Source organism: Plecotus auritus (genome assembly GCF_963455305.1).
Source record: "Plecotus auritus genome assembly, chromosome: 4".
NCBI lineage: Eukaryota > Metazoa > Chordata > Mammalia > Chiroptera > Vespertilionidae > Plecotus > Plecotus auritus.
Genome location: NC_137775.1, coordinates 109,793,233 through 109,813,558, shown reverse-complemented (window position 1 = coordinate 109,813,558; position 20,326 = coordinate 109,793,233). Strand labels below are relative to the sequence as shown.

Here is a 20,326-nt window from a genome sequence, read left to right as displayed (position 1 = left end):
GCTAGGGCTGAGTTAACTTTTATGTACGGTGTCGGATAGCAGTATAGTTTCATTCTTTTGCATATGGTTTTCCAATTTTCCAAATACTTTGTATTATTGAAGAGACTTTTCTTTCTCCATTGTATGTTTTCACTGCCTTTGTCAAAAATTAGTTGCTCATATATGTGTGGGTTTATTTCTGGGCTCTCAATTTTGTTCCACTGGTTTATGTGTGTGTTTTTCTGACAATGCATACTGTTTTGATTATTTTAGCTTTGTAGTATAACGTGAAGTCAAGGAGTGTGATACCTCCAGTTTTGTTCTTTTTTCTCAGAATTGCTTTTTCTATTCAGGATATTTTGTGGATCCATATAAATTTGATGTTTTTATTTATTCTAGTTCTTTGAAAAGTGCCATTGGGACTTTGATGGGGTTTGCATTAAGTCTATATAGCTTGAGGTAATGTGGCCATTTTAACTATCAAATTTCCTAACAGTGTATTTCTCAGGCTGTATCCCTTTCTTTAAGTGACTGCATGACTGTACATACAGTCTTTTCATAATTGTTAACCTGTATCTCCTGGGAAAACAACTTTATTAACTATATTGTGGTGCACATGCACAGTTGCATTTGCCTTTAGTCTAATAGACTCCAACCATTTCCAACATTAAGTCAGCACCTTTTCTCACTATTCCATTCAGCGAGATTGTTTCATACATTTGTAATACATTTATGTTTTTTTTCTCATTTTGCATTTCACTCTGGGGTCCCTTGATAAATACTTATTTTTTAATTTACACGCATAAAGGTTCACTCTTTGTTAGGTAAAGCTTTATGGGTTTGACAAAAACAGTGTTGTGTATTTACCTCTTTAATATCATACTGAATAGTTTTACTACCCTAATAAAATCTGTGCTTCACCTATTCAACCTCAACTTCCCCATCCTTTGAGCCCCTGACAATGACTGATCTGTTTATCATCTCTGTAGTTTCACGTTTTTCAGGATACAAATCTATATATATATATGATCTGTTTATCATCTCTGTAGTTTCACGTTTTTCAGGATACAAATCTATATATATATATGTATATATATGTATATAGTGCCTAATATGCAAACTGTCCCCTCAGGAGTTCGACTGGGAGACCAGGAGTTCAGTCGCTCGCTATGATGTTCTCTGACCACCAGGGGGCGGTGCAGAACAAAAGAAGTCCCCAGCCAGCAGCCAGGGAAGGGGGGCCCCAGCCTGCAGTCGGAAGGAAGGCCCCGGCTGGCAGCCAGAAGGTCCCAATCAGCCCTGATTGCCAGCCAGGCCTAGGGACCCTACCTGTGCATGAATTTTATGCACTGGACCTCTAGTGTCATATAATTGGAAGCTGACTTCTTAGATAAAATGCACTTAAGATCCTTCCATATCTTGTGTGATTTCTCCCTCCCTTCCTCCTCCTCCTTTTTCTCTCTCCTCCCTCTCTTCTTCCTTCCCTCACTCTTCCCTCCTTGCCCTATCCCCCTTTCTTTCTTTCTTTCTTTTTTTTTTGGCAAAGTAATATTTAATTGTATGGTTGTATCACAGTTTGCTCATCCATTCACCCTTTTTTTGTTAATCCTCACCCAAGGATATCCTATGTAATAAAAGCCTAATATGCAAATTGACCGAATGGCGGAATGACCGGTCGCTATGACGCGCACTGACCACTAGGGGGCAGACACTCAATGCAGAAGCTGCCCCCAGCCCACAGGCCCTGACTGGTGGGGAGCGGGGCCGGCGAGCAGGCGGCTCCAGGCCAACCAAGGCAGGTGCGAGCGGGGGCCCTGATCGCCCTGCCAGTCACCCCACAGATTGGCCCTTATCACCAGCCAGGCCTAAGGACCCTACCCATGCACGAATTCGTGCATCGGGCCTCTAGTATATATATATATTTTTTCTCATTGATTTTTAGAGAGAGTGGAAGGGGTGGGGGAGAGAGAAAGAAACATCAGTGTGAGAGAGACACATGGATTGGTTGCCTCCAGCAAGTGCCCTGACTAGGCTGAGCCTACAACCCAGGTACATGCCCTTGACCAGGAATCGAACCCATGACCCTCAGTCCGAGGGCCAACACTCTAACCACTGAGCAACACCATCTAGGGCCATCCATTCACCTTTTGAGGAACATCTTGATTGCTCCCAAGTCTTGGCAATTATGAATAAAGCTGCTATAAATATTTGTGTGCAGGTTTTTGTGTGTTTTGGTAATTTCAAGGAATTGGTTCATTTCATCTTAAGTTATATTTGTAGGCATAGAACTGTTTCTGTAACCAGACACTCAATGGGTCCGTGCTGCCTGTCACTACTTGAGCCAATTAAGCAGATTCGGGGTTGTATCATATATGAGCGTTTATTCCAATACTGCTGGTAGTATGGGAGAGCAGCAGGTCATCCACGAAAATCTGCTCTACACCTCCCATAAACCAGCTGCTTATATAGGGTAGGACAAGGATTACATGGGGAAGTAGGGATTACAGGCAAGGGGAAGTAAGAGGCTAGGGTGGGACTCGATTGGGAAACTAGGTTGTTAACCTTTCCATGATAATAGGCAGTTCTTGAATGAGAATGGTTCCAAGGTTGACTCGCAGGTCCTGGGGGCGTACAACTCCCAGCCAGGTAAAAAGTTCTTTCTTTAACCATCATCACAAGGCAATCATGGTTAACAGAGCATGATTAACATCCTATATAATAAAAGGCTAATATGCAAATAGACTGAACGGCGGAACAACCAAACAACCGGTTGCTATGATGTGTGCTGACCACCAGGGGGCATGTGTGGAACATGGTGGGTGTTGGCTGCGGTGGGATGGTGGAGCAGGTGAGTGGGGGCACCAGACCAAGGTGGGGAGCTGGTCACTGTCATCGGGGCAAGCTTCTAGTGGTTATTGAAAATTATTTCCTCCCTCGCGCTGCAGTCCCGCCCAGCGCTTGCACCTGCTGCTGGTGCCAGCCCTGCTCGCACCCGCAGCCAGTGCCGGAGCTTCTGCTCACACCCGCTGCCGGTGACCGGCGCTGGTCCCAATCACTTGGCACCATCAGCAGGTGCAAGTGGCGGCTGCCAGCCCTGATCGCCCCTGAGGGCTTCTCCACCTCCTCCTGCTCCTGAGGGGCTGCTGCTCGCACCTGCTGCTGGCACCAGCCCCAATCGCTTTGTGCGTTCAGCATGTGGGAGCTGCGGCAGCGGGAATGGGGCTGCCGGCAGACAGAATTGGGGGGGAGGGGAGAGGCTGTGGTTGGAGGGAAGGTGGGGGGGCACACAGAGGATGGGCCAAGACCCGCCCCTGTGCCTACCGCAGCCTCTTGGCGCACAGTTCCTTTCACGAATTCGTGCACTTGAGCCCCTAGTTTCCAATAACCATAGCTAGTCCCCAATATACTATTTTTGCCACTAACATTTCTAGTAATTTCTTTATTATACTTTTAATCCATGTGAACATTAGTGATGTTCCGTCCTTCATTTCTGATGTTGGTAATTTGTGTCTTCTTCCCCTTCTGGGGAAGGGGGGGTGATGAGTAGGTAGCCTTGTTGTAGGTGGCAGGAACCGGCACCAGGTGTCTGATCAGTGGGGTCAAACCAAACCTGGGTTCTGGCTAGAAAAGAATTCAGAGTCCAGACCCAAACTGTAAGAGAGTGTTTATTGGGTAAATTACTGAGGTAGAAAAAGTAATTCCTAGAAGAAATGGGCTTAGGCAATAAGTTGTAGAGGTAAAGGAAGGGCCCTTGGAGCTTGGGAGTGAGGAAACTAATAGTAATATGCCTGGGGCCTGGAGGGGACAGGCCAGGAAAGGGAAAGGCAGGGACGTGCTCCCTGGAGGGAGAGTACAATGAGTCCTCTGTCCTAAGAGTTTTAAGGGCAGAGATTATAGGGGAGGTCCCAGGGAAAGATATTAATAGAATATTCAGCAGTTTTCCAGGTGTGTCCTGTCAGGGTTGTGGTCTCCACTGATTGACCCTTATTCAATGCAGCTGGTCCTGATGTCATCCATAGCTGGTTTTGATGTTTGTCTGGGCCTGGAGCTGAAATACAACTGATACGTAGATGTTATACCGGGTCCAAACTGCATGACCAGCATTGTAGTATGGGAGGAAAAGTCACCCTGGGGGTGAGGTCCCACCCCTACAATTGATTGTCCATTGTGAGGCACCTGCGGCTTTCCATCCTGGTGACCTTCGTTCTTGCTCTACTAAGGTCTGTTTAACTGTACAACAGCCTGCCTAGAGATTTATCAGTTTTATTGATCTTTTTAAAGAAACAGCTTTTGGTTTCATTGACTTTTCTCTCTTTTATATTTTTTCTGTTTTGAGTTTTATAGGCTTCTGTTTATTTTCTTCTGGTAGCCTTAGGCTTAAATTGGTCTTCTATCTCTGGTTTCCTAAGGTGGAAGCTTAGGTTATTGATTTCAGATCTTTCTTATTTTCTAATATGAGCATTTAATGCTCTGAAATTTCCTCTAAGTTCCCCTTTTGCTGCATCCCACAAATTTTGATGTTAAAGTTTCAGTTCAAAAAATTTTCTTTTCAGTTCAAAATATTTTTAAATTTCTCTTGAGATTTTTAATTTCCAGATATCTGAGGGGTTTTTTTGTTATTGATTTCTAGTTTAATTTCATTGTGTCTAAGAACATACTTTGTGTGATTTCTAATCTTTTATGCCTGTTAAAGTATATTTTATGGCCCAGAATGTGGTCAACAGTGGTGAATGTGGGCTAGAGAAGAATGTGTATTTTACTATTGTTCTGGTGCTAAAGCAAGAGGGAGTGTAAGAGTTCCATAATCTTCCAATTAAGTCTCAGCCTGTGTCCTTCACAAGGGTTTTCCCAAGGTGTAGCTTTTCCTCCTTGCAACCTACTCCCTTTCCTAGCTGCAGAGTTCCCAATCTTCCTATAAGCCAGGGATGGGAAACCTTTTTTCTGCCAAGAGCTATTTGGATATTTATAACATCATCCACTTAATATAATTCACTTAATATAAATTTATGTTGCTATGAAAAAAGCTCCTAGATTTATTGAATTTCGAGTCCTGCCTGCAGTTGCATTGGCAGGGCCCAACCAACCATTTTTATGGAGAAGGCTCTGGGCTTGTTTCACAGTAGTTACTCTTTTCCTCTCCTGCCAGATTCACCAGAGGATCTTTCTGGGATCTTCACCTTCACCTTGAGGACCTGGTGGGGTTCCTGGAGGTAAAGCTGACAGAAGTGTGCCAGCCCCCCAGGACTGCATTCCTGGAGTTTCTAACTCTCATGCCAGTTCACACCCAGATCCAGCACAAGTTTATGGCTCCAGCAGCTTTTGCTCCAGGTAAGCAGATCTCAACTGTATCTCTCCAGGTTTGGGTGGCAGTTTGCCCTGTAACTTCAGTTCTCTGATGGGTCCAAAAGTGTTGTTAATTTTTAATTTGTCCAGCTTATCTTATTCTAAGGATGGGAGTGGGCTTCTAAGCAAAAGTTACCCCTCTTTTTTTTAATTAAAGAAAATTTTAATGTATTTTTAAATTATAGTTGTCTAGAGGCCCGATGCACAAAGATTCGTGCAAGAATAGGCCTTCCTTCCCCCGGCTGGTGGCACCCGGGACCCGGGCCTTCACTCTGGCCACTGCCTTCCGCCTTTGCTTTGGCCCAGAGCCGCCTTCCACCTTCATCCACTTGCCCAGAGGCCCGGAGCAGCCAGGACAGGGTCGAATGCCTGCATTGTCACCATGGCAACGACTCAAGCATCCCGGCCTGGCTGCCACCATCTTTGTCACATCAATTTGCATATTCCCTCCTTATTGGCTGTGGGTGCCACCATCTTTGTCATGAAGTGATGGTCAATTTGCATATTCTGTCTTTATTGGATAGGGTATACATTATTATATTCATTTTAGGTATACTAGTATAATATAGTGATTAGATGTTTATATACCTTATGAAGTGTGGACCAAAAAAAGGGGGTTCTATGGAAAGTAACCACACAGGCTTATCTGGTCATAAATTGCTGACTGGACAGGTCATGGTGGGGGTAGTCATGTCCCAGGAATATAGTGACTTTAGTAAGGGGTTGATCTTTGCTGTAAGCAAGCCTGACCGTTGTTTTTACATATAGGTTCACAAACCTTTGAAAAGCCTCTTTTTAGACCCATCCTTCTTCTCCTTCTTCTTTTTTTTTATAGACCCATCCTTCTCATGCATGAGCCACCCTTTCACACTAAGACTTAACCACTCTGGAGAGAGAACAAATAATCTTAACTATCTTATAGTTCAATCCCTGTATGCCTTGCTTTCTCCCACCTTCACATAATGTTCTCTGTTCCCTCCTTAATTTCAGATGCATAAAAGAAACTGCAGCCCTAGCCAGTTTGGCTCAGTGAATAGAGCATTGTCCTGTGGACTGAAGGGTCCCGGGTTTGATTCCAGTCAAGGGCACATGCCCAGGTTGTAGGTTCAATCCCCAGTAGGGGGTGTGCAGGCAGCAGCCAATCAATGATTTCCTCTCATCATTGATGTTTCTGTCTCTCTCTTCCTTTCCTTTCCTCTCTGAAATCAATAAAAATATATATTTTTTAAAATGGGTTTATAGCTTCCTTTATGCATTTGGAATTAAGGAGGGGACATCAGGAAGATTATATGAAGGGAGAAGAAAGAAAGGCAGGGATTGGATTATAGGAAAGTTATGATTCAGTTTTCTTAAGGGTGATCACCCTCTTTATATGTACTTTGGGTTTAATCCCCTTTTTGTGGGCACAATGAGAACAAGAGATAATAGCTTTCATAATTTTGGAGTTCCTAAGTGTTTTCATATTATTTATTTTATGGAGGCTGGCTGATCAACAGAGCTTTTGCAATTTTGGAATTTAAATTTCTTTTTTTTATTATTAAATCTTTATTGTTGAAAGTATTACATATGTCTCCCTTTTTCCCCCATTGACCCCTTCTAGCCCGCCCCCACCGCCTGCTGTGTCCATGGGTTATGCATATATACATACAAATTCTTTAATCTCTTCCCTCCCACCTACCCTCCCTCCTCCACCTTCCCTCTGAGATCCCAGAGTCTGTTCTATGCTTCTATATCTCTGGATCTGTTTTGTTCATTAGTTTCCACATGTGAGTGAGATCATGTGATACCTGTCTTTTTCTGACTGGCTTATTTTGCTTAGCACAATACTCTCCAGGTCCCTCCAAGCTGTCTTAAAGGGTAAGAGATCCTTTTTTTACTGCTACAGAGTATTCCATAGTATAAATGTACCACAGCTTTTTTATCCACTCGTCTTCTGATGGGCACTTGGGCTGTTTCCAGATCTTAGCTATTGTAAATTGTGCTGTTATGAACATAGGGGTGCATACATTCTTTCTGATTGGTGTTTCGGTTGTCTGTCCTTTTAGTTTGTTTTTTAGCATTTAATTGATTTTGCTTCTTTCTCCCATCAATATCAGCATGCAGTTTTCCTTTGCATTTGAGTTATAAAATAGAGACACTACATAGGTTTTTGTTCTCCTTAGATTTTCTTAGAGGAGATTCATAAATATCAGAGGATATCAAAGGGTTGATTATTTCTGGAGAGCATATAATGTCTGGAATTTGCTCTGAACCTTTTCTAATTCAATAATCTCTTATTTGTAATTATGAAACATGGCAATGTTTTCTTCTAGTCTTACAGGGTAGATAACAAATGAGAAAAAATACTGTGTGCTTTTGTGTTGTCATCACCTGGTAATTTCACAGGGGTATTTAGGAAGGGCACTGTTGTAAATCAGTATTTATTTGTACTCACATGACTGTAGCTGAATTAAAATCCAAATGTGTCTCTTTTATGGAAAAACCTAACAAATGTTTTCTGTTTGACAATTTGGAATGAATAGAGAGTATCCTGATGAGAAAATAGCTGGAAACTACTCAAAGTTAAAAATGTAACATTTAAAGGTAGACATTTTAAACTTCATTAAATATTATAAAAATTATTTTGTACTAAAGGAAAATGAAAGCTGTCTTGTTTAGAATGTTGCATTAGTCTTGTAGTAAAAAAATGATGAACAGTGAAAAGGCACACAAATTTCAAACTAGTTAGTGGTTCATAGAAGAAAAACAGTTTTTCAGATTATGCTTTTAGAATGTTCATTGTTCAGATTTTATTCTTAAATTTTTGACAAATTAATGGTATTAAAATATTTCCTTTTAGTTAAAATCCCCATTTGCTTCTGAGATTCAAACCTTAACATTTAATCCTCTCCAATCTGTTCTTGTATTTTTTAAGTCAGGAAGTTTTTTCCTAAGAATTTTTTTGCCTTGATTATTAAAGACATAAATATGTTCTTTGTAGAAAATGTTTTAAATAAAGCAAAGTAACTAGAAAAGTACCCATCATGCCACTAACCTGAGTTCCTTAAACTTATTTTCCAGTAAATGCCGATAGTGGTATAACGTTTTATAGCTAATGGAGAGAAATTAAAAATAAGTAGTAGAATTTACAGCAAAACATTGTGGTGAGATTTCAGGTGGTTTTTAATGTTTAACTTTTTGCTTATCTGTAATTTCTGATTTTTTATTTTATTTATTTATTTTTTTTAAGTATGACAGAGCCTAAAATACAAATCCCCAGCACCTTTCATGGTGTCCGGCATATAGAGCTTCTACTGTTGTAGATAGTAGCCTTTCCTTTACGATTATTTCATTATTTTTCAGAAGAAAAATGTTAGATTCTTCAGTACATTTAATGGACTATGACTAGAAGATTAATGGAATGATTTAAAGCAGTGATCGCCAACCTTTTGGACCTCACGGACCACCAGTGGTCTGCAGACCACCTGTGGGCGACCTCTGACTTAAAGTATCATGTATAGAGTGACACTGCATAACAGGAATTGTCTCAGTGGACCTCACATAATTTAACTACTTTATGGAGCATAATTTAGTAGCTGGTGTATGCTGCATTCTTTGTTAAGAGAAACTAACTCTGAAAAGCATCTCGAAATGGGTCTTAGCTCAGACTATTGTGCTGTTGAGAAATACCCCTCACTCTAATCTGATAATGATGCAGGGATTTAAATTGATTGAGATCTCATGACACTTTAGACTTCTGTGATCTAGTGTGCCACAGCACATTTTTTATATAACAACAGTAGATGCTAACACTAGCAATAATAAGTTTGGTTTTCAGGTGTGCCTGCACTATAGGCAAATTGTTCTTAGGAAATCCCTAGTTCCTGTATCTAGTTCTTGTACCTCTCCACAGTCTGAGTGTTGGCAGCTCATTTTCCAACCACAACACTCAGTCTTTCCAGATCACTCTCTTAGGTAACATAATTTCAGCAATTATTCAGCCACATCAGGACCTCTAATCCATTAGCCCATCCGTAGTTTTCATCTTGCTCCATTCTTTCACCTTTTTACATTTCTCCTTGCCTGGCTTTGACCTGTGATCTGTCATTCTAATCAGCACATTGCACACACCTCTCCTCATTCTTCTGTATTCCTCTGGCAAAACCTTGATTCTCAACTTACAGATGTCCCTGAGCAGCTACCAGACCGTGACTAAAGAAAAACATAAAACCATACTGCCTTGTTTCCCTGAAAGTTCATGTACACAACTGGTTTTCCTTTTATTCATTTACTTTTTGAAAAATATATTACAGTGATATCTAACTGCTGAAGTTTTGGCTTAATTAACTATTCAAGTTTATTATTGAAAGAATTTGTTCTTTAGTTTTGGTATTAACTAACTGTAGAGAGCGCCTGGGAAGGCACAAGGGCATTTCTTTAAATTGTCAGCTGAATCCAGGGCCACACCCTGGAAAAACACGCTTTGCCAAAAAGCAGAAGTGTTCTCAGCTTGACCTTCGCCCAGGTGCCAGGGGGTGGGTTTTATTATGTAAATCCAGTCAAGCACCAGGAATGAATACGACCCAGGCCCACCCTAGAATGATCTCCTTTGTCTTTACTTTTAGTAAAACTTCCTGGTATTTGGGGTATAAAACAAACACGCTGTATCGGCTCTGCATCCATTGTCTCTCCATCAGAAGAGGGCAGCGGTCCCACCAGGTCCCAGCTTTTTCCTTCTATCTCTGTGTCTGTCTTTTTCTTTCATTTTCTCAATCCCTAGTCGCCCCTACTCAGGAACTGGACCGCTCTCTAGCCGCGCTGGACGCGGAAAAGAGAGAAATATTTACATCTGGCGCCCCGGAACAGGGAATGAGTACAGGGGTACTCACAAAAGTAAAAGGCAGGCAGGGGGGTCGCTCCAAGAAGTGTGCCGCACAACAGATTTAAAGAAGTAAGGTAAGGAGCGGATTGTTGTAAGTTGTATTAGCTGTGTGTAAAACATGGGTAATTCTCAAATACTTAAAACTATGCTCAAAGCTCAAGGATGCTCTGTTAAGCACAGTCAGATTCTTGATTTCTTAAGTTTGTTGAAACGTGGGAAAAGGTCAGAAAGCAGTAGCATGATCAATACACAGCAGAAGGTCCAGAGAAGATTCCTATTCCTACATTAATTCGTATTTGCCTTGATCCAGCAACAGGAGAGTTTAAGAATGTCTAAGCAGGGTGTGGCCACAGCTTTACAGCCTACAGTGTAGGGGTGCGAATCTCTAAAAATACTACTTCCCCCCTCTGTGCCTCCTCTGCCTTCGCCTGTGCTCCTTCGACCGCAGGCAAGAGCCCACCTGATAAAGATTTACCTCGTAATTATGAGCAGGAGCTAGAGTTTGAGGCAGAGCGGGACAAGCATCACAGTGAGCTGGATAAGAAAGGTTTTGCTTGCAGCTGCCCAGCCTTTACAGCTGGATGCAGGCGCTCGGCCGAAAGTGAAAGCGACTTCATATTTCATTTTGTTGGAGGCTCTTAACTACTTTGTTAACGTAAAAAAAACCATTGAAACCTGTAAAGAATTTTTGTGAGTTTATTTGAGCCAAACTGTCAACATATGCCGGGAAGCAGAACCTCAAAGAATTGAGATAATGCTCCGGAGAATGGTGGTTACATTTGTATTTATACATTGCAATCAAAGGAGGGACCTAAGTGGGTTACATGAAATTCATTGGTGATAGATTAAGGAGGTGGAATAAAGCAAAGAGGGGAAACCCCTGGGATTAAATAAAAAGTAAAATGATGGACACATACTTAGGTGGGTGCAGGAACAATTTAACATGATAATGAAGGAATTTGTGGTATCTTGTCCTTGTGCCCACCACATTTGGTTGTGCCCCAGGGGCTCCAGAGAAAGGGAAGTTACAAGTTACCCAGACACTTCAAGGGTATGTTATCATAGATGCAAAAAGACAGATAGGCTCAGTTCAGGTAAAGGTTGACCTTGTCAGTGAAGATACCGGCCTAGGATGTAACTGCCCACCATAACTGCGTTTAGTTAAAGTTTAATTTCAGACCATCCTTTGTGGTTCCTTTAGGTCTCTGAGTTTGCAACACTGCCAGGCAGGCCTCCCCTGAGCTTGTCAGGTCAGCATGTGGCCCCTTTCGTCCACAACTTGTACTAGGCTGAACCAAGTAGAAAGGATTAAAAGAATTTCTCAGCAACTGCCAATAATTCTTTATCTTAAAAAATCTTTTTCTTTCCCTAATAAAATAAAATAAAAATAAAACAATAGATGCCAGACCATTACTGAATTTTCCCCCAAAGCAAGAAGGAGGTGGGGGAAGGGAGACATGTGGCGATCCAATATGGAAGCCCACTCCCCGAGAAAGCCATTTTAAAAGGTCTCATCTTTGCCATGCTTTTTTTTCCGGCTAGTGATGTAAAAGTTTTACAGAATTTAGAAATGCGTCTGGGATTTCTGTGCACGTGTAAAGAGAAAAGCTAGCTTAAAACAAATGCACGCAACTGTCCGATTTGGGGATATTTTAGAGTTTTTGAGCTGAGCTTAGCTCTTTGCAGTGTACAGGATAAAACCCCAAAGACTGTTTTTTTTCCCCTCAGAAAGATGGCGGATTTGACCCGGAAAAAATACAGGTTGGCTTTCCAGGGCAATTTCTAAGAAAAAAAAAAAAATGGTCTTTTTAAATTGGGCAGATGGCCCAAGGTTTCCCCACCCACAGTGACCTCTAAGAAAAGAATAACAATTTTGCATTTGAATGGCTACAGGTTTGCTTCTTGACTTCCCCACCAGAAAGAATTATGGTTGTTTTAAAAGTCAAGCTGCTTGGCCAGGCCTGTTTTGCCAGCCTCAAGCGTGGTTTTCCAGAGCCGCTGGAAACTTAAAGACTGAAGTTTACTAAATCAAATGATAAAAACATATATGTAAATATTTTGAAATGACATAATACTGAAATATTAATCTGAGTATGCCTCATATGAAATCTAGAGGATAGAATTTAATCTGTTAATTGAATATGCCTTGTATTTTATTTGAAATGTATCCTTAAATATGTAAAAGTATTATTAAGTTGAGAAATGCTAAGTATTTAACTTGCTACCTAAAATTTGAAACTCTAAAAGCTGGCCTGAAAATTATTCTGGAAGGGAATGAAAAAAGATTTCCTTCAAATGTCTAAAAAAACAAACAAAACTGTAATTAAAAGTCAATATATTAGGCCTTATAAAGAAAAGTAAGTAATTTGTGTTTTTTGCCTTCCTGACAAAACTTATGTAAGGGTACTCAAAGACTAATTGCAAAAATTTAATGTCGTTTACGGTCCATAACCTAGGACAAGTAAAGTTAAAGATAAACCTTATTTCAGATTGATTTAAATGGGCTAATTAAATTAAATGAATATTCATAAAACAACAGCCTACATTCAGGTGTGGGAATAAACAAGTCATCTTTTCTGTCAAACAGTTTAGACAGCCGCCATTCTGGACTGCATGAGTTGGCAGCCGCCATGTTGGCCGCATGGCTTGCAGTTCCCCTGGGGGCCACCATCTTGAAACAGCAAAGGCCATCCCTCCCTTTGAATTAGCCAATCACGAAAGACTTTGCGCCTGAGCTCCAACCAAGAACGGCGGTGTGCGTGCACTTCCAGACCCTGTGTGCACACCCTTACCAGGACCCCTGACTTAGGAGGGCTCGCCTTATTCCTAACACAGGAATAGCTGCTGCATTAAGAGATGTTATACCTCAGGCAGTAACCATTTTTATAGATGGATCCAGTTCTGGAAAGGCTGGATCCACTGCAGCAGGGGAGCAAAGGTCTTTCAAAACCCTTATATTTCAGCACAACGGGTAGAAATAGGCTCTTATTTATGCCTTGACAGATTTTGCTACGGAGCCCATCAACCTATAGTGATAGTGCATATGTGGTAAGTATGGCCAAAATTATTGAAACAGCTACTATAGGGCACACTAATTCAGAGGAACTCTTTCATTTATTTTTCAGCCTTCAAAATGTTTGAGAATGACAATTTCCATGTTTTATTGGCCATATTAGATTCCATTCTGGCCTTCCAGTTCCCTTGGCTGAAGGTAATGAGGAAGTAGATTGCCTCATTGCCTCTGTAAAGGAGGTCACTCCATTGTCCATGGCACAGGTCTCGCATGCCCTACATCATCAAAATGCCTATGCCTTGCGCAAGGAACTCCATATTTCACAAGAGCAGGCTTGCCAAGTTGTCAAGCAATGCCCTCAGTGTGTTATCCACCTCCCTGTGCCAGCATTAGGGGTAAATCCCCGAGGACTTAAACCTAATCAAATCTGGCAAAATGGATGTCACTCAATAGTGGAAAGTGCCAATTGTACTCTTAAAATGCAGTTACTAAAACAAAAAGGGGGAGATGGATGTTATGTGTCACCTCAAAACAAACTCAGTCATGCTCTTTATACTTTAAATTTTTTGAATTGTGATGCAGAGGATCGTACAGCAGCTGAAAGGCATTGGGCCTCCTGTACAATAGCCTCCTGTATCGGCTCTGGGTCACTGTCTCTCCATCAGAAGAGGGCAGCCGTCTCACCTGGTCCCAGCTTTTTCCTTCTATCTCTGTGTCTTTTTCTTTCATTTTCTCAATCCCCAGCCACCCCTACTCAGGAACTGGACCACTCTCTAGCCGTGCTGGATGCGGAAAAGAGAGAAATATTTACAACTAACCTTTAAACATTTGCTGTGACCTAGGTAATTGCTTATGGAAGGAATAGCAAGCAGACTTTGCAGATGCTGGATTCATTATTTTGTTAGCACAGATTAGATTAAATGTTTAGCTTTTGATTTTTGTTTCGAGGTTTTAATTTCTTAGTTAAATTTGGTGTTTGCTTTACCTCTTAAGTTTTGAAAAGTATTTTCACTATTTGGTTCTAAATTTCCATTTATATGTTTCTCATTTTTCTAGGTTTTTTGTTTTTGTTTTTGTGTGTTTTTTTTTGTCATTGATTGGTTTTTAACCTGTGTGATTGTCTTGTGACCGGAGCATGTGATCTGTATGATTGTATGATGCAAACCCTTTGATCCCACCAGGCACACTTACTTTAGAGGGTCTTTGCTTTTGCTTCCTTGCATGGATAGCTCTTTTCCAGGTGTTTGCAGTTGCTTACTGTTTTGTTCAGGCCTTGATTCAAGTATCACCTTCTCAGTGAGACCTTCCCTGGCCACCTTCCTAAAATTTCACACACCCTCTTCCACTTCATATTGCTCTTCCCTGCCTTATTTTACCCCTTAGCATTTAGCACTTTCTAATATTATCCAAAATGTTCTAAGCAAAGAGGGAAAGAAGTAAGACATTAAGGGATGTGTACCCGGACACAGAACAAAAGAAATAAATATAAGCTGTACGAGAAAGGAAAGGTTGAGTGTCTGGACTCTGTCTGCAGTGAAATTGAAGAGTAGTATAGTGTGGATAAGAATGACACCGCTGGGAAGTCAGGGTTGTGGTCAGAGTGTTACTTTAAGTTAAGATTTAATAGGTTATTTATTAGATGAGTTCCAAATGATGATGAAATCAGGGTAGGGGCAGAGTTACTTAAATAGAATATGGGTGACAGTTACAGGAAGAATATGAATGAAGAAATTTTAAAGATGGGTTTTGAAGGGCTCTGGACGTTGCCCAACAAGCTGGTGGGACTTGGAGTAAAGGAAAAGATGTGAATTAATGTCAGAGTGTCCATCTATTGGTCAGAGCTGCTTGATGGAATAGCCCTTGATTACCATCCTCTGCCTTCTTCTCTGTCCCTTTTGCATGGTTCCCTTCTGTGTTTGGGTTTAAGGTGGCCAATGTGGAAGTGGGAAGGCCTAGAATGGTTTGAGGAAAACAATCTAAATAGAAATCTCATTATATAGTTGAAGAAGGGATTGGCTCCTTAGATGTATAGTTTCTTTGGAATCAGCAGCCTGTATAGTTAGTCTTGAACTTCAGAATTCCATGGCCTTTTAAAGAAATAGTGCTTTTGTTTTTGATGTTTGCTTGTTTTTTGTCTACCCTCAAGTGAATATTTTAGGAACTTAGAATGTGTTTTAGTTTAAAATTCTAATGTTTCACCTAAATGTCTCTATTCTTTACATTTTTGTTGCAAAAGGAGAAATTTGCAACCTTTTGTCTTATTTGCTTTGATGGCTCCATTTGCATTGCTTAGAGAATATTTTCTTCCACTTCTAAGTAAAGCAGTTGTTTTTATGTGCATTTCTTTCATTTGCTAACAGCTGACAGGACAGTACTTTCACTGGTGCCTGACTTTCCTTCTGAGCTGCAGTCATTTCCCGCTTCCTTGGTATTATTGTAGTGGGAGAGTTTTTGTTTGTTTGGGTGTTGCTGTTGTTTTCTTTGTTTTTTAAGCTTTTGAATTGACATGTGGTAAAATAACTACTTGGTTGGCAAGAATTAAGCTATTTACTGACCATCTTCTCTAGACTTTATGGCATAACATACAAACAGCTTAATTTTTTAAAAAATATATTTTATTGATTTTTTTACAGAGAGGAAGAAGGAAGAATAGAGATTTAAAAACATCAATGAGAGAGAAATATCTATCAGCTGCCTCCTGCACACTCCCTACTGGGTATGTGCCCGCAACCAAGGTACATGCCCCTGACCAGAATCAAACCTGGGACCCTTCAGTCTGCAGGCCTATGCTCTATCCACTGAGCCAAACCGGTTAGGGCAAGCAGCTTAAGTTTTGAAGTTGGACTTAAACAACTCTGATTTGCTTTGTTTGGATTTCGGGTGGTGGTGATACTACTATTTCTACAATTATCTCATACTGTAGAAATGAGTAATGTTAGTATCGCTTTGTAGATTTCTTCTATTTGTACATTACTTATATAGGGTTTCTGTGCCCTAATATTCTGTGAGACTATTTTGTATGTATGTTGGTCTCTTTACAAAGAATTCCTCGGGAAGTTTTGTGAGGCCTCCATGAAGACCAGATATCAGAAAGTGTAGGGAAAACTTCAATGCTATGTTATTTGTTTGTTTTTTAATCCTCACCCAAGGATACTTTTCCATTGAATTTTTTTTTTTTTTTTCAAACAGGGCAACCTACTTGGTTGCCTCCCAGAAAAATACCTGGGAGAGGGAGGAACATCTTTCCATTGATTTTTTTTTTTAGAGAGAGTGGAAGAGAGAGGGAAAGACAGAGAACTATCAATGTAAAAGAAACATCGATTGGTTTGATGTTCTGTTGTTTATAGGACATCATAAGAAGAGGGGAAATAGAATTATTTGAACTCTGTTAATGTATGAAAACATTCATATCTGTAAAGAATTTTTGGGAGTTTATTTGAGCCAAACTGTCGAAAATTGCTGGGAAGCAGAAGCTCAACAAATTGAGATAATGCTCTGTAGAATGGTGGTTTTTCACCTATTTTACCATCAAAGGTGGAGATGTAAGTGGGATACAGGAAATCCATTGATGATAGATTAGGGAGGGAAAACAAAGCCTGGAAACCTCTAGGATTGGATAAAAAATGAAATGATAGACACCATGCTTCTTTTACATAGGTGGGTACAGGATAGATAACAGTCAACAATTAACATGGTAACAATAACAATGAGGGAATTTGTAGTCTCCCCCCTGGTGCCATTTGTTGTGCCCAGAGGGGTCCAGAAAAAGGGACGTTAAAAGTAACCCTGACTTTCCAAAGTTATCTTAGATTCAAAAAGACAATAGGCTCAGTAAAGATCTAAGTTGATCTTTGTCAGGAGATACTGGCCTAGGACATAATAATCATGTCTAATAAAAGAGAAACATGCAAATTAACCATACCTCCACTACGCCCACCAGCCAATCAGAGTGAGTACGCAAATTAACCCAACTAAGATGGCAGCGGCCACAGAGCTGGAGCAAGCAGGAGGCTTGAGTTGCCCCCGGCAATGGAGGAAGCCAAGCTTCCTGCCCACCCTGGCCTGCCCTGGCCTCCACTCAAGGCTACAAAGTTTCAATTATAGAAGATAAATAAATCCCAGATACCTGCTTCCAGCCGGCCCTGTCCTCCGCTCAAGGAAAAAAGGAGGGGCTGGAAGCTTGGTTCGCTGGGGAGTGATCAGGCCATCCATGATGGAATGGCAGTAGTGGGTGATCAGGCTGGTGGGGGGTGGGGCCGTTGGGGGTAAGCAGACCAGCAGGGGGCCAGTTGGGGGCGAGCAGGCTGTCAGTGGGGGTCAGTTGGAGGTGATCAGGACAGCGAGGGGGCGCAGTTTGGAGTGAGCAGGCCAGCAGGGGGCAGTTGGGGGCGAGCACGCCAGCGGGGGGGGGGGGCAGTTGGGGTGATCAGGCTGGCAGGGGGGGTATTTGGGGGCAAGCAGGCTGGCGGCAGGGGTCAGTTGGGGACGAGCAGGCCGGCAGGCAGAGTGGTTAGGGGCAATTAGGCAGGCAAGCAGGCAGGTGTGCGGCTGGAGCCAGCAGTGCCGGATTGCGAGAGGGATGTCCAACTGCCGGTTTAGGCCCAATCCCTGTAAACGGCAGTAGGACATCCTTCAAGGGGTCCCAGATTGGAGAGGGTGCAGGCTGGGCTGAGGAACACCCCCCATTCCCCACCCCTGTGCACAAATTTCGTGCACCGGGCCACTAGTCCTATACAATAAAAGGGTAATATGCAAATTGACCCTAACGGCAGAATGACCACTCGACCAGTCACTATGAGGTGCACTGACCACCTCTAGGCTCCGATCACTCAGTGGCAAATGGGGAACTGGGGGTGGGTGACAGGGGATGTGGGCAGTGCCAGGCTAAGGCCCCCACGCCAAGGGTCACCCCAAACAGAGGGAAACCCAAGGTGGGGGCGGGGCCGGCAAGCCAGAGGGAAAGGCCAACCTCTTGGTCTTGCCCCCCGGCCGGCAGGCTCCAAATGCCTGATGGCAAACGGGAAACCAGGAGTGGTTGGTGGGGCCAGCTGTGGGCAGCTGAGAGATGGCCCTGATCTCAGGCCAGGCCTAGGGATCATACCCATGCATGAATTTTGTGTGCCAGGCCTCTAGTCCACTATAAACTGCTTTTTAATTAAAGGTTTTAATTTCAGACCATCCTTTGTGGTTATGTTAGGTCTCTTGAGTTTGCAAGGCCACCACACAGGCCTTCCCTGAGTTAGGTTAGCATGTGGCCCCTTTTCGTCCACAACGCTTTTGGTTATAAATTTAAAATGTAACTGTTTAATCTAGAGTAGGCATTAGGGTAGGTTTAATCTTTGATTAGAAAGTGAACTATTATTTTAGTTGCTTACTTTTAATAACAGATTTTAAGATCCTTGGGTTAAAAGAGTTACAATTTTATGGTTGGAAGGGATCTTAGATGTACTGTCATGACACATATTGGACCGGTATTTCCCTCATTAAAAGTTAGAATCTGGCCGAAACCGGTTTGGCTCAGTGGATAGAGCGTCGGCCTGCGGACTGAAGGGTCCCGGGTTCGATTCCGGTCAAGGGCATGTACCTTGGTTGCGGGCACATCCCCAGTGGGAGGTGTGCAGGAGGCAGCTGATCGATGATTCTCTCTCATCGATGTTTCTAGCTCTCTATCCCTCTCTCTTCCTCTCTGTAAAATATCAATAAAATATATTAAAAAAAAAAAAAGTTAGAATCTGAAAAAAACACCACACTGAAAGCAATCCAGAACAAAGGTGGGGCAGTATCCATTAACATGGACAGGTGAATAAGTCAGCTATTTTGCTGCCATTGGTTTTCTGAGCATTAACTCATTAGCTTGTGTTTTTAATTGTTGCATTTATTTTTTAATTTGGCTATTCACATATTTTTTTTCCATTTAAATCTTTAATAGTATGCATAGGGATCCTAAGTAAACAGTTCAGAAGTGCAGCTGGTGGTTTGAGAAACAGTGAATGTGAACTTGGTGGAAGATTTACAGATATCCTGAAATGTCTAACTTATCTATCCTTCTTTTTTAGGAAACTGAAAATGGCCCTTCAGCTATGCTAGGTCTATAATGGGAAGCATCACAGTTCGATATTTCTGTTATGGATGCCTTTTTACGTCTGCGACCTGGACGGTTTTGCTTTTTGTTTATTTCAACTTCAGTGAAGTGACTCAGCCACTTAAGAATGTGCCCATCAAGGGGTCTGGGCCCCATGGGCCAGTCCCCAAAAAATTCTATCCCCGTTTTACCCGAGGTCCAAGTAGAATATTAGAATTACAGTTCAAAGCAAACAAGATTGATGATGTGATAGATAATCATATTGAAGATGCAGAAAAAGGCAACATGAAATTCTCTTCTGAATTGGGTAAGTGTATTTGATTTTTGCTAGCAACATGTCAATATTTAATCATTGGAAGTTTAAGTTTTAATTATTCTTTAAGTCGTGTGTTGCTCAGGGGATCAGAAATGTATCATTTTTCCCCCACCAGTTTATTTCATTCATGAACTAGCTGAGGTCTTCATGATTTTGATAGAATTAGAGGGGAGTTATATTCTAATATGTCCAATTCTGACTTCAGTACTTTATGAGGACTTGGGAGAAACTAATAAGGTCCAGAATAGAAAATGAGAAATTAAGTGGTTGGAAAGACAGTGGAACCTATGGGGGAGGATTTTAATTGCTATTATTATTTAATACAGGAACATGTTTGACTCTTAAGATATTTTGAAAGTCACAGAATTAGTTAAAACAACGTAAACCACTGGGTTGAGAAATAATTTGAGATTACTTAAGTTTAATTTCTGCTTATGAATTAAGTTGCTATAAATATTTAATAAATATAGAATTTTATAAAATCTGAGTATAAAATAGAAGCTTATCTTTTCAAAAATTCTGTTCAAGTTGGTAGCAAGAATCGACTGTATGTTTTTGAATATTATAATTCTTGAGTACTGGTTTTAGCAAACTATTTTAAGTGATAAATGAGCCATTTTGGTTTTCCTTAAAACTTAAAAGTAATTTGATCTTATCATGGAAGCATAAAGTAGTATTTCAAGAAATTGAAAGATAGAATATAAAGGAAAAGTTAAAACATTTTTGTATCAT

At 41.3% G+C, this 20,326-nt stretch overlaps 1 protein-coding gene across 3 annotated transcripts in view; it reads left to right on the top strand.

The window, feature by feature from the left end:
* Nucleotides 1-20,326, top strand: part of GALNT11 (polypeptide N-acetylgalactosaminyltransferase 11) — a 70,669-nt gene that overhangs the window by 19,393 nt on the left and 30,950 nt on the right. For 2 of the 3 annotated variants that reach the window (XM_080664035.1, XM_080664036.1), the window contains exons 2-3: nt 5,126-5,307; nt 19,253-19,585. The exons of the other annotated variant lie outside the window; for it this stretch is intronic. In XM_080664035.1, coding sequence (XP_080520161.1) covers nt 19,291-19,585 — 295 coding nt within the window. In that variant the 5' untranslated portion in view covers nt 5,126-5,307; nt 19,253-19,290. The remainder of the gene's footprint in view (nt 1-5,125; nt 5,308-19,252; nt 19,586-20,326) is intronic. 3 annotated transcript variants of the gene reach the window in all.